We start from the raw sequence: 13,683 nt of genomic DNA, 5'->3' as shown, positions 1-13,683 counted from the left end.
GCATAAGAACCAAAACAAGCACCGAATTGAAAACCAAGCACTAACACCATTTTTTTTTGGGGGGGGGTGGGTTATATTCTGCCTTAAAGCGATACGTTTTTATCAGGCAGATGTTTTCTTGCTTCTAAATTATTGTGTACAAAGCAGTGAAGTCAGCCACAAAATGCACTTCCAAACCTTTATCTGGGAGTTCACCAACTATTCTTGTCGTATTGGAGAGGATCGCAATGATAGTGGTAGCTGCGGTATTAATGGTAAATAATGAGTAAGCTCCCATTACTGGCAAGGCCTTGTGCTGGGTGCTTTGAATGCATTATCTTTAATCTTTAACTCTAATGACAGCCTACGAAGTAGCTGTTATTATTTCCACCTCTATTTTATAGTTGAGGGGACTAAAACACAGAAGTAGAATAATCGCTGATCTCACAGTTTAATAATGGTTGAGAGGAGTCAGGTGTGACCCTTTGATCTTTGTTAAAGATGCATATTCTGTTAATCCATGGGTTAATATATGTAAAGCTTTTAGAACAATACTTACAAACTAAACCTTTATACAGAAGCGCTGTATACAGATTAATTAGTATTATTTCCCCTTAGTCACTTATTTGGAGATGTTATTTTTTTCTTCTTTCCAGCAGGTGGTAGTGGCTTGAGAGGATCAAAGGCTTTATCATAGAAACCCTGCTCTGAGCTTAGGTCTGTAATCAAGTTTATGAGCTTGAATACAAGAGTGTATATAAAAGAAACAGGCAGCTCTGGTGTCCTCTCTTTATTGCTCTAGTCCTCCTCCTACACATGCATGCTATTTCTTAGCTAAATATTTTAGTCTTATAGAAAAAGCAGTTCCCGGGGAAAATAGCTAATTTTATTCTGATAAACTCTCTTATCATTTTGTAATATAGATTTCCTTTTTCTTTTAGTAATCCTAAAACTACAGGGAGGTAAAACACATTAAAGTTATAGCCGACTCCAGAGTGCCTTTCCTTTAAAAACTATAACAACATGAAATCATTTGTATCTGCTCACAGTGAGTTTTTAGTTTTAATTTAAATTGGATTAAATCGTCTTTTATTTATTGGAGGATAATCTCAGAATTTAGTGTGACATTTCCTTTTGCAGAGTCACATTTGCTAATGTGGCTCTCTCTCTGTCTCTGTCTCTGTCACTGTCTCTGTCTCTCTGGGTCTCATTCTTTTTCTCACGGACGTCGCCCGAGCGCCTTCCAGGAGTGCCTGGTGTGGTCCTCAAGCTCCACCTGACAGCTCCGTCCTGCTCTGTGCCATCCCCTGGCTTTGAAGCAGTATTGCTGACCAAATAGTCAGCATCTGGATGAAGTGCCATTATACTGACCCCCTATATGAAAATCTGATCTTGAAAATCAGTTTGATTAGGCATGGTTTCTCCACAAGCTGGAAGGGGGTGCGACTGGACTCTCCTCTTAGGGCCCTTTTTTCTGAGAAGAGCCCTGCCTGAAAGGTCCATTCTTACCCAAGCTATGACTCATACCAATTTAACCTGAAAATTTGGGACCAACCATGTAGCTCCCTCCGTTCAACTGCAGAATAAATCTCCCCCTTCCTTGAATAAGTGGATCCCTTCCAACAGCAGCTGACTTACCCATTAATACCATATACAAATGTGTCCATTCTTTACCTAGGGTGACCCTCTTGATATTTCATTAGATTCACCCTAGTGTATAATGTTCTTTCTTGCTGCACTCCACAGAGTGAGAATGAGGTAGACTTCTCCCCACCACTCAGATAGCTGCTACTGTCTTTTTCTGGGGGACAGGGGGTGGGCAGAGAGGAGATTTATGCAAGCCTGTGGCAAGGGTGGAACACTGGGATTGAATATGTACCTCCTAACTGCCAGCCTCTACTTTAAAGTATATTTAGGCCTCTAGAGCCATATATCTTGAAAACTCACCAGTATGATAATGAATATTTAAACATCTCCCATGCTGTTGTTATATATTAAGCCACTTGTTTGTGCCTAAGCGTAAAGACTAAGCTGGTTGGCTGTGTAATAGATGGTAGCCTCTTTTAAAAATCCAACAGCACAATATATTTCCTTACACACCCACCTTTCTTAAGCATAAAAAGGATCACTGTGAGGGTTTAAATAACTACAACACTGAGGGAATTACATTATATTTTGATCTGCCTGTAAAATAATGAGAAGAGGTTTTTATTTTCCTTTATATCTTAGGATAAATTATAGGATGCATGGCCTTTCAGTGATATAATTGACTTTATTTAAATCAACTTGGTTTTGATGGATAGATGAGAAGTATCATTTTATAAATAAATATTGAATGACTTGTGTCACCCTAATTTAATTAATTGGTCATATTAACTCTACTCTTCTGGTTCATTGAAGCATTTGTACCCCTGTGTATGCTCTGCTCTGTGAAGCTTCATTATACTTTTTCCTAGTTCTCTGTTCTCCGGGTGGATATCCACCCCGTGGGGCCCATCTCACGTAGTGAATGATCTCCCTTTGTTTCCCTCTCCTGGGGTGCAAATATGTACCTGTCCATTGTGTTGGGTCCATATTCACCATCACCACCTCGTCTCTGGGTTCCATACCTAACCAGTCCCCAAATCCACTGTTTCTCTCACGTAGATCTCATTAATACTCCCTTCCTCTCTGTACCCCGTTCCTAGTTCCCTGGTCCACGTCCTCATTACTGCTCCTTCAGATTATAACTGTGTTTTCCTGTGTTCTCTGCACTAGTCTTGTCCCTTCCAGTTTATTTTATATAATGTGGCCCAAATAACAATCTATTAAGTCATTTCCCTCCCTGCTGAGGACACAGTCCAGATCTCTTCCACAGTGTTGCAGGCCCTGGTGCGTCTCTTCCCCACACCCCTGACTTGCTGTGACTTTCCAAGTGATTGCATCGCCCCATACTCAGCACCCTGCTCCAAGTTCTGGAGCCTCGTGGTGTTCCTGCTGCCTCGGGTTTCCTTCCTACCTTTGTCTTCCTGGTGAACACATTTTAGTTTTTCAAAGGCTATCAACGTTGACAGCTTCCCTCCAGCCTCACACTAAATGAGTAAATCACTTCCTCCTCTTCTTTGCCTTCATTCTTAATCATGTCTACGATGGCACGTAATCACTATTATAAGTATGTATTTACAACGTGTGGCCTCATTAGATTGTGAATTCCTTGGGGCCAGGGCGTTCTTAGTCACCTTTGCAATTCCAGAGCCTGGAAGAGAATCTGACATGAGTATGTGCTTAATAAACGTCTGTTGAATCACTTCAATTGTCTCATAAATGTTCTCTATATTAGAGAATAGCTTTCCAGCAGAGAATGAAAAGAACAGACTTGGGGTAACTCTATAGTCTGTTACTGTCTGATTAGCTCAATTAAGAGTACAGAGTTCATGAGGCCAAGGTCTTAAGTTTCATCTCTCTCTGGAGCAGTTAACTTTATTCTTCAACTGTTAGAAACCAACTAGCCTAGTAAACACCACTGGTTCCAAGGGATGTGCAAAGTGAGAATGATTAAGGTCAGGCAAATTCATCTCAATTCTTAGACAAATTGAATGAACTATATTCCTTATGGATGCTAAACACATAATTTTACACTTGGGTTTTGTCTACAGCACCTGTCTGGGCGCACTTATGCGTTTGACTTGAAAGTTTCAGCTGCACTGAGGGAGCTGGGGCCACCTGGTAGTAGTGGTTTTGCAACGAGAGCTGTGATGGCCCGTCCACAGATCTTTACGACTGCCAGCTTCTGAGCCTCCCGTCTACCCACGTGTGTCTCCGTGTCTGTCTTCCAGGCGAGACGATGCGCATTGCCTCTTCAGAGTTCGCTGATGACCCGTGTTCCTCGGTGAAGCGTGGTACCATGGTGCGAGCTGCCCGGGCTCTGCTATCGGCTGTAACGCGCTTGCTTATCCTGGCGGACATGGCAGACGTCATGAGACTTTTATCTCATCTGAGAATTGTACGTATGTAGAACTTATCAAAATGTGCTTTATGCGGGTAGCAATATTGACCATGGCACCGAACTGGACCAAAGATGTTTCACTGCTCACCAGATCACTTGGTTACTCACCCAAGTGGTATGCCCCCAATTTTTCTACTACTAAAATTATATGCAATAATATATCTTTCAAAGTTACAGAGGATTCACTTGAATTGTTTTCCTTCTCTCAAAACACGGAGTTTGGATTTCCCCTTAGTTCTTGGTGTACAAAACAGTGCATCTTTCAGGATGCAGAGCCCGCGCGTGGTGTGCCTGCCTTGACTTTGTCTTGAGGTTCAGAGCAGCTCTGGTCCCTGTGGTAAATAGGCCAGGTCAGCTCTTCTGGGTAGCTGGCCACGTGACCACCTCTGCCCAGCTTAATATGGATCCCATGTTGCATTGTATTTTGTTAACTGCTCCAGCGTTGCCCTTTTGTAGAATTACGTACTTTGAACCTCCCTTAGTCTGACAATAAAAAGAAGCCTCGTCCACAGCACTGAAGTCTAGAATCAATCTTGTTGCTTCAAGCTTGTCATCTAACATTCCTGGATTGGGTCTCAGGGCGCATATGTGCCCCACCAACTCCTAGAACTCCATGATATGTGCCTTGCTTGTCAGGATTCCTTGGTTCCTTTTAAGTCTTTCATTTCTTAATGGAAGTGGAGACTTGCCCTGGTCACAAATTTTCCTGGGTCGCGTGCAACCCTCCCAGCCCTTGACAGCTAGGCCTTTCTCTGTTTTCCTAGTTGCTCACTGGTATCTAGTTGCAGTCTGGGTGGACCCCACCCTTTGATGATGTAACTCAGTTGCTTAAGAACGTGGCTTCTGCCTAGAGGGTCTCTATTCCATGCTCTTATTTTCTTTTTCCATGAAATGAACAATGAGGGGGCAGGTGAGATTGGAAATGAATAATGGCAGCCTGCTCTTACCTCACCTTCCATATCAGATTTGTCCAATATGGAGGTTCAATAAGAAATTTCCAAAATCACAAGTGTTCTCTGTCAAAAAATCTTGGGCAGGGTCTTAGCTGAGCTGGCCCCAATAAAGGAGCCAAGATTTCCAAAATTTTGCATAAACTCTGCAGTATTATGAAAGGCCTCAAATTCCAACATCCCCATTTCTGTTCAGGTTCCTGAGGAACCAGGGGACACAAAGCAGAACCTGTTTGGGAATTTGTCTCTCAGACTTTTCCCAGAGAACAGGCCTCAGAAACCCGGGAAGGCTCTTGCAAGTTGGATGAGGTGAACAATATGAGGAGAGACTACCTATTTCACAGGATACTGAGGGTCAGTGTAACTTTATGAATAAACTTATGGACACTGGAGTAAGACAGCCTACGTCTAGTCTTGGTTTGGGGTCCACTTGCCAGCCTGTCCTAACCCATCACATAAAGCCTCCACAGGATAGAGAACAGAGGGGTGGTAGCCAAAGGTGGAGGGTGGGGTGGGGGAGGGATGGGATGGGAGGCTGGGGTTAGCAGATGGAAGCTATTATCCAGAGAATGGATAAAAAAACAAGGTCCTCCGGTAGAGCACAGAGAACTAGATCCAATACCCTATGATGAAACAGAATGGAAAAGAGCCTTAAAAAAGAGAATCTATACATACGTACAACTGAGTCACTTTGCTGTAAGCAGTAATTAACACAACATTGTAAATCAACTATGCTTCAATAAAATATATGTATAAAAAAATAATTAAAAATGAAACTTCCTTAGGTCTCAGGCATCTCATCTGTTTGTAGGGGGCTAATGATTGTGCAGCCCTCAGAGCTGTGGGGAGGTTTAAACTGGGGGAATTCCTTATGAAGCATTCATCACGGAGTCTGGTGCAAAGTAAGTGTTTGGTAAATGGCGGCTATGTCACCATTGTCAGATCCCGGAACTTCAGTGCTGGCTGTTATTTCTGCAGCCATGCCTGAATTATGTGCATCTTTTAGGCTACAGGTGACTTGGTTCTCAAGTGTGTTGGAGAAGAAGTTTTGTTACCTTTCTCTTCCAGCCTGCTTAGTTTTCAAAGGCAACATTTTAAGAAAGATCTTTCCCCAGATGGACAGTCTTCCTTTACCAGGAGAATAGGACTGAACCTAAGGAAATTAACTTTACATCTTATATGTTCTCTGTGCCGTGGAAGGCCATTTCAAGCCCCTCTTGAGGAGTGATGAAGGCTAAACATTCTCCCCGAACGGCCCACACGTGGAGGGTGCTCGTGCAGTCGGGGCCTGTAGTGTGATGTACGGCACCAGTTGCTGCCTGCAATCTTGCCTCTACCCACCTGTTTTGACCAGTGCTGTCGGCTGATAATATCACATTGCAGCCTGTCTTAATGTGGAGTCAATTATATCCTCTTCCCGACACAGGAGATTAAGAGAAGTTAAAAAGAAAAAAAAAAAAGATTTAGCACAAAATATGGAGAGGTCAACCCAGCAATATTAAGTAGTCCTGTCAGACTGTCAGTAGTAAAATTAAAAATGATTGTAGACTGAATAACACAATTTGTTCTACTGAAATCTCAGCCTCTGCAGGGAACAGCGGTGGCGGAATGGTGCCCTCTTGTGGAACGAGTTGGGAACTGCAGCTTCTGGTGCTGGCGCTGAATTACTCAGGTGGCGTGTGTCCTACTTGGGTTCAGGGCAGTCAGGGTTTCATACGATGGGACTATTGTTCCAATCCCCTACAAAAGACAATGTGTCAACAGTTCTTTGCAAATGACCATGGTATATAATTCTTAGCATTTTTGTTCTTTTCTATAGAAGCACATCCTCTCATAAACAAGTGTTGTCTGCCAGCATCTACTTATTTGTTTTTAACTCAAGATGAAGGAAATATCTTTATGTATTTTGATGGAGCAGGTTAGAACTTATCATCTATACTTTTATCAAGACTTCTTCCAAATAAAATGAGTTTCTTTACGGAATGGATGATAGAACATAAATGAGGAAAAGAATGGCAGGCTCTTTCTAATGAGATAATAAAGCAGTGACTTGATTTGGGGTTGGAATCCTGTAGCTTCCTGCCGTGTTAACCACTGCATAGGTATTTTACCTTTAAGCATTTCAGATAATATTTTACTTTTCACCTTTTAGGCCATATGCCAAAACTTTATTGCCGTTCTTTCCAGATATTGATTTTTCTCGTTTCTGAGTAACTTACAGGAATATGGAGGGAATTGCCTTCTTATCAGAAACTTATTTTCATGTTTTTCCATCAATAATTCACTGAGTAGATGAAGGAGCGTCAATTTATTCTCCTAAAATGCCTGTCTTCATTTTCTGCCCTGCACCCTCTAGGTAATTGTTGGCAAATTGAGTAATCCTGAGCAAAACCCATTCATCCTCTGAAAATGAGTAAAGAACTGGGATTTCTGCAGAGGTTGTGTGATTTGGCAGTGTGTAGGTTTTTGCATTCTGCTACCTTAAAATTACATTTGCAAACTTAAGTTTATATGCCTGCTAAGGAGTCCATCTTTTCATATAACACATAGATATTCTAGCTGCTCATATTAAGCTACTTGCTCTATTTTGCAAGTATTTGTGTGTGTTTTAATGTTGAGCTCTCTTTTGAATATATTAAGGCATTCGTATAACTGCTGAAGGTTTTTGCTACTGTAGTTATTTTGAATTCAGGAGGATAGTGATGGAACGGCGAGTGACATATAGTTCAAAGCCGAGTTATCGCCAAAGTGGGAATTTGATGTTCCTGAGCGAAGCTAAAGGACTCATTTGCACATCAGACATCATTAAAAACTACTGAATTATAATCACTTGTATTGTTGAAGTTGCTGGTGAGTGATTCCCTACAGACACCTGGTGTATCCTGCAATCAGTTGACATTATCAGTGTGTTAGATGGAGATGTGACACTTCACGCTTTGAAAGGACTCCTGCATTTCAATCAGTGATCGAGAAGAGTGATATTTATTTTCCCTAAACTCTGAATGAACGCAATCAGAGTATATTGTCCAATTCTTAGTGTTGGTGATGTCATTACACACAAACTCACCTAGCCATGTGTGTGTCAGAGAAAACAATCACTTTTTTCTGTACTGAGGCTGAGTCCTGGAATAATTATGTTCCCGATTATGTCAGAATTTCTCTCTAGAAAGTCAATAGCAAAATGAGAAAACACAACCATTTAGTCAACTTCTCAGGAAATTCAGATTATCTTCGAGGCTCCCAGGGGACAAATCTAATGCTACTGCCTCATTGTTGGTGGGTGAGTTTAATATTGCCTGTGATTTTTGTGACATTAGCATTGGTGACATTAGCACTGAATGGTCTCAGTGAGTCCCCAGTAACATTATTTCTCAGTAGTCTGCTGTTTTGTCCTGCAACTCAGATGTGGCTCTTTAAAAAAAAAAAAATTTATTGAAGTACAGTTGATTTACAATATTTTGTTAATTTCTGCTGCACATAATCAAGGTATAAAATATCCTTGTCTCTGATTATAAAGGTAGAAGTTACTGCCCAGGTTCTTAGCACACGTTTTTCATCAGAGCTGTCATGGCGTTAACTTCAGCTGATTTATTTGGAATTTATTTATTTATTCAGTTATGCTTTCAAGAGGTACTTATTGGATGCCTACTATGTATAAGACATTGGGCCAAGATATATGAGTTCAAAGGTAAATAAGACTCAGCTCCTGCCTTCACAACTTTACAGGCTGGTGGTGGGGGAGACATTAAAAAAGTGCAGTACATGTTGTGAAAATTGTGCATATTGCTATGGTCTCACCTGGAAGGAAAACGTAATAATTAGGATGTTTTCCACTTTAAATAACAGAAGCCCAACTCAAGTTGGCCTTTCCAAAAGGGAATATATTGGCTCACCAAACTAAAAGTCCAGAGGCAGGTAGCTTCAGGCAAAGCTTGATCAAGGTACAAGCATGTGACAAGGACCAGGTTTCTACCTCTTTTTCCTCACTAAGGGCACTCTTCTCTGTAGGCCCTTTTCTCAAAATCTCAAGGTAGCTGCAAGATATTCTCAAGATTACATGCTTCTAGACTATAGTTAGCAAAAAAGAGGAAATTCTCTTCCCAGGCAACTCAAGTAAAAGTTTTACAATTTTGTTAGTCATTTTGGCCTCTAAATCAGGTATACATCTCTGAGTTAATTATTTAGAGGGGGGCGTAGGATGTGCTGATTTCTTAGTTTGGTCAGCACTGTTACTCTCCCTCATCACCCCCCAAGCCAAGGATGGGATCAGTTCAACCAAATGTATTGTTGGGTGATTTGGGATAATGTGAAGAAGGGTGATTGGGAGAGGGAGGTGTTAGGACTAGAGCTCAGTGAACTGAATGAGATTTGCCTTTTCCTGAACTAATTGTTCAACCACAGATTGAACAGGCTGGAGGCACAAGCCCAAGCCTGAAGCTGGGGGCTAAGAGTTGAGGGTGATTGGAAAGAGTTTGGCCCCATCAGAAGAGTGGGGGAGGTATCATCCTGTCCAGTAGTGAGGGCGAAACTACACAGTAATTTGAGCAGGGAAAGCTTAATGTAAAGAATTATTAGCTCTAATAGATGAGAGTAACAAGGAATTGTCTAGGAATGGCAGATGGAAGGAGCAGCCACTCCCCCCAGGACTGAGATAGAGCCCACCCCAAACCAGGGCCAAGATCCAGATGTTCCTAGGTCACTGGATGACAGAGAGGCCACTGAAGTGCCATACAAGCCAGCGTATTAGTATTAGTATTTAGTATTTATTAGTATTAGTATCATGAGAATTAGTTTGGACTCCACCCATTTGTTTAGACGCTGTATGGATCACGGGGGACCAATGAGTAGTCCTAAGCATTAGAATCAGCTTCGTGATTTAGCCAAATAATTTTGGTAGCAGTATGGAGAAGGAATTAGAAGAGGGGTGAGCCCAAGCAAAGAGACAGATCGAGAGATGATTAAAATGATCCAATCCAGTGAATGAAAGGAAAGCTGAGTGAAGGCAGTGGCAGTGTCTACTGTGAAGGGGTAGATTTTAGAGAAATTGAGGTGGAATGACTGGAACCTGGAGACTCATCAGATGGGGCAGGACTCTTAATGAATCTTCATTATCAGCTGATCAGTTCAATCCAAACTGGACTCCAGCAGCTTTACAAAACCATCCTTTTTAGGAAACGGAGGCAGCACAGCCCGGGAGTTAAAAGTATGAGCTCTGGAGCAAACTATCTGGGTTCACACCTAGGTTCCTGCACTCTCTTGCTGTGAGACCGCTCAGGCTGGCTGTGTCACCCCTCTGGCTGCAGTCTTTCCTCTGTAAAGAAGAAACAAGAAAACTATCAGCTTCAAAGAGCTGTTTTGGGGGACTAAATTAGATATATGTAAAACATTTGGACCAATGTCTGCTACAGCATCAGTATCCAGGGACATTGGCTCTTGTCCTTTTGCTTGTACAAGCTGAAAGTAACTTTGGAAATGGATCAAGCTGTATTATTGTACTTTATAAAGCGTGGCACTTTATGAATATGATGCTAGCATTTAATCATTCTTGCTTTCTGATGAAATCATTTTCTTCACTTTTGAACAAGGAAACAAAATGTAATGAAGAAGGCCAGCTTATCATTAGGAGGCAGGAAGATAAAGTATGATGTTGCCGAGATATCCATCATCAAACCAGAGTATATGGCTCAACAAGTAAAGTAGTTAAATATAGGATCTTGTCTTCGTTCATTCATTTACTTGGCCAACTCCTATTTCCAAGATAACATCTTTTAAATTTAGCTATAAATCCAGATCCCAACAAGAGAGCTTTGTATGACTTATTAGTTTCATTAGTGTCACTTAAAATCCAATCAACTGGATATCAGCTGAAGGACCCTGGAATGAGGTCAGTCTGTCCAAACGGAAATGATCATAACAATGATTTATAGCACTGGTATGGGCAGTGACTGTGGACAGGAGAACAGGATCACACGGTCCAGGAGGGGACTCAGACTCTTCTGTTCCCGTTGTCCCCAGCCCTGTATGCCTGCCTAGTTCCTAGGAGGTGCTTAATAGGTATTCATACTTAAGAAGTATGAATTCTCAGACTACTTTTTTACGTCAAAATAAGTAAGTGCAGTTTCAGTCAGGAAGATTGGAGACTGATTTGATTTAATGTCATTAATGTATTGTTTATGGCCACGCTGTGCAGCATGTGGGATCTTAGTTCCCCAACCAGGGATCAAACCTGTGCCCGCTGCATTGGGAGCACGGAGCCTTAACCCCTGGACCACCAGGGAAGTCCCAGAGATTGATTTAAAGAGTCTGTCTCAAACAATTTGACAGAGCTGTCGACTAAATAATAGTGACAAGTAGGCTTGCTTTGGAAATGGGGGTTAAGGGCTATTTCAGACAAACTCTGAGAAGACTCAAGATTTTCAGAGTTTTAAGGGACAAACTCTGAAAATAATATCTAAATCCACCAAATAGGGAGGAGATTTTAATATCCTGTCTAGAAGTTCACCCTTTTCAGCTATCCCCATCCCCAGAGCTCAGGCTTCAGTATTAAGGACAGGAAGGCCTGCCAGAGCTGAGGGTTCTTACGGTGGTGTTTGTCAGCCCAGGCCGGCCGTGGGGGGAGAATAACTATCTGTAGGGTCCAAGGTCAGGGGGGCATTTATTACAAGGAAGGACGTGGCAGCTGCCTCTAAGGGCCCCCTTCATCAGCTTGTTGGAAGTGACTTCCCAATGCAGCACACAGAGTCCCCCAAACCTCCCCTTATAACACCTCCCCCATGGGCACCACTCTTCTTCTCAGAACCATCACACAGCCTGCCGTCTGTGTCCTTCCACTCTCCCCAGGTCCCTGTCACCCGCAGACATTCCAAGAGCAAGATGTAGCCTTTCCTCTTCACAATCATTCAGGAACAATGCAAATAGGTACGAAAGGAAGATCTTCTATCTTCCATAAAAGATGAGAATGGAAACCTAATTTTATCTGGAGTCTAGACTGAACCCCCATCACCATCATTCTAAATAACTTCCCTTGCTTGCTGCAACTCTTTCCGTAATGAAATGTTAGCCTATTTAGTCAATTTAGTGGTACGGTCATATCTATAGAGGAAAAGATTTGGTGATATCCGTTATCACTGGTTTATATACACTATTCTCTTCCTGCACTCAGTGGAACTTGGTGAGGAAGTTGGATTAGCCACCTTTGTGATTGTGTCAAGTTAAACAAAGGTGTATCTCTATAGTACTATATATATATATTTTTTGGGGAGGTACGCGGGCCTCTCACTGCTGTGGCCCCTCCCGCCGCGGAGCACAGGCTCTGGACGCGCAGGCGCAGCGGCCATGGCTCACGGGCCCAGCCGCTCCGCGGCACGTGGGATCCTCCCGGACAGGGGCACGAACCCGTGTCCCCTGCATAGGCAGGCGGACTCTCAACCACTGCGCCACCAGGGAAGCCCGATCTATGACTTTTTCTAGCCATTTTAATGGTCATTTGGATTTCCGCATTGTCAAACAATGAACTGTCTGTATATTGTCCTTTGATTTGGTCTAAACTACAAGAGCCAATTGGAATTCTGCAGTAGACCCATACATTCTCTGTATTTCTCATTACTCTTTCAGAGCTACCATTTCTCTTTTTCTACTGCCACTCTCAGAAGCCTGTACTACTTGAAGCCTCTCTACCAGACTCCCTTCAAAACGAAGAACTTTTGATTTTGCAAACATAGTTCTGTCTTGTGCCTTATTCACTCACGATTATGTTCTTGGCTATTTCCACTGATCATTATTCTATTCACCCGAGTTGATGACACCTTACATGGCAACAAAACTTCAAATTCACTTCTCGAGGCTCAATATTTTCTCTTCTATTGGATGTCAAGGTGTAAACTCCGCTTAAAATTACAATCCCTTTAGTCCCAGATTTAGAGGTGATACCAAGAAGATTGGTTGCAGATTTAAGCTACCTCAAACTTTTTGCAGCCCAGAAGTTCCTCCACTTTTTGTTTGCAAAACATTTCCTTCTCTGAAGATTTCTAAAGTTTGTTTTTCAATTCCATATTTCTTAAGTATATTTTCCTACTTGAAATTAAAAATCCATATCCCTTATCAAAACCATAACTCAAAATGCAATCAATGTAGTATTTTATATGCTTCAGGAGTTCAGCAATTATTATCTTTTATATACAAAATATATAAATGTTGAACAAATATTTATTCTGATTATAAAGCTTCTTGGGGTACTTTTTCCCATTATTTAACTGTTAACGCATAAATGTTTTCAACAAACTAGCATTTCTAGCATGTTTAATAATATTGCAATACTATCCAGTTATAAATGTATTTTTTTTTTTTTTTTTTTATCGTTTCAGGTGGAGGAGGCCTTGGAAGCTGTCAAAAACGCTACAAATGAGCAAGACCTTGCAAATCGCTTTAAAGAATTTGGAAAAGAGATGGTGAAACTTAACTATGTAGCTGCAAGAAGACAACAGGTGGGAAAGATTTTGGAAATCTAGGGGAGAAAGTGAGTGAGTTTAAGTAACCTTGTACTTTTGTAGACCCAGACAGTGGATCAGCTGCATCTGCTGGCTGTCAGATCATCAGATGCCTTTGGAACCTGTGATCACAAAGGCATCTTCCTATTCGGGCCTGTTCTGGCCCTACCGTACAGCGCTGGTACTCCCTGGGTACTCTCGGGCCCCCGCGTGCTTACAGTAAGTCACAGGCCACCTGCTTCACTGGTGGGAACCACCACGCCAGCCCTACCACACTCTAACC

At 42.0% G+C, this 13,683-nt stretch overlaps 1 protein-coding gene across 2 annotated transcripts in view; it reads left to right on the top strand.

The window, feature by feature from the left end:
- Positions 1-13,683, top strand: part of CTNNA2 (catenin alpha 2) — a 1,184,370-nt gene that overhangs the window by 367,316 nt on the left and 803,371 nt on the right. For both annotated transcript variants that reach the window (XM_067007311.1, XM_059079035.2), the window contains exons 4-5: positions 3,795-3,961; positions 13,278-13,397. In XM_067007311.1, coding sequence (XP_066863412.1) covers positions 3,795-3,961; positions 13,278-13,397 — 287 coding nt within the window. The remainder of the gene's footprint in view (positions 1-3,794; positions 3,962-13,277; positions 13,398-13,683) is intronic.

The sequence above is a fragment of the Kogia breviceps genome, chromosome 11 (genome assembly GCF_026419965.1).
Source record: "Kogia breviceps isolate mKogBre1 chromosome 11, mKogBre1 haplotype 1, whole genome shotgun sequence".
Lineage (NCBI taxonomy): Eukaryota > Metazoa > Chordata > Mammalia > Artiodactyla > Physeteridae > Kogia > Kogia breviceps.
This window is presented reverse-complemented; position numbering and strand designations above follow the sequence as displayed.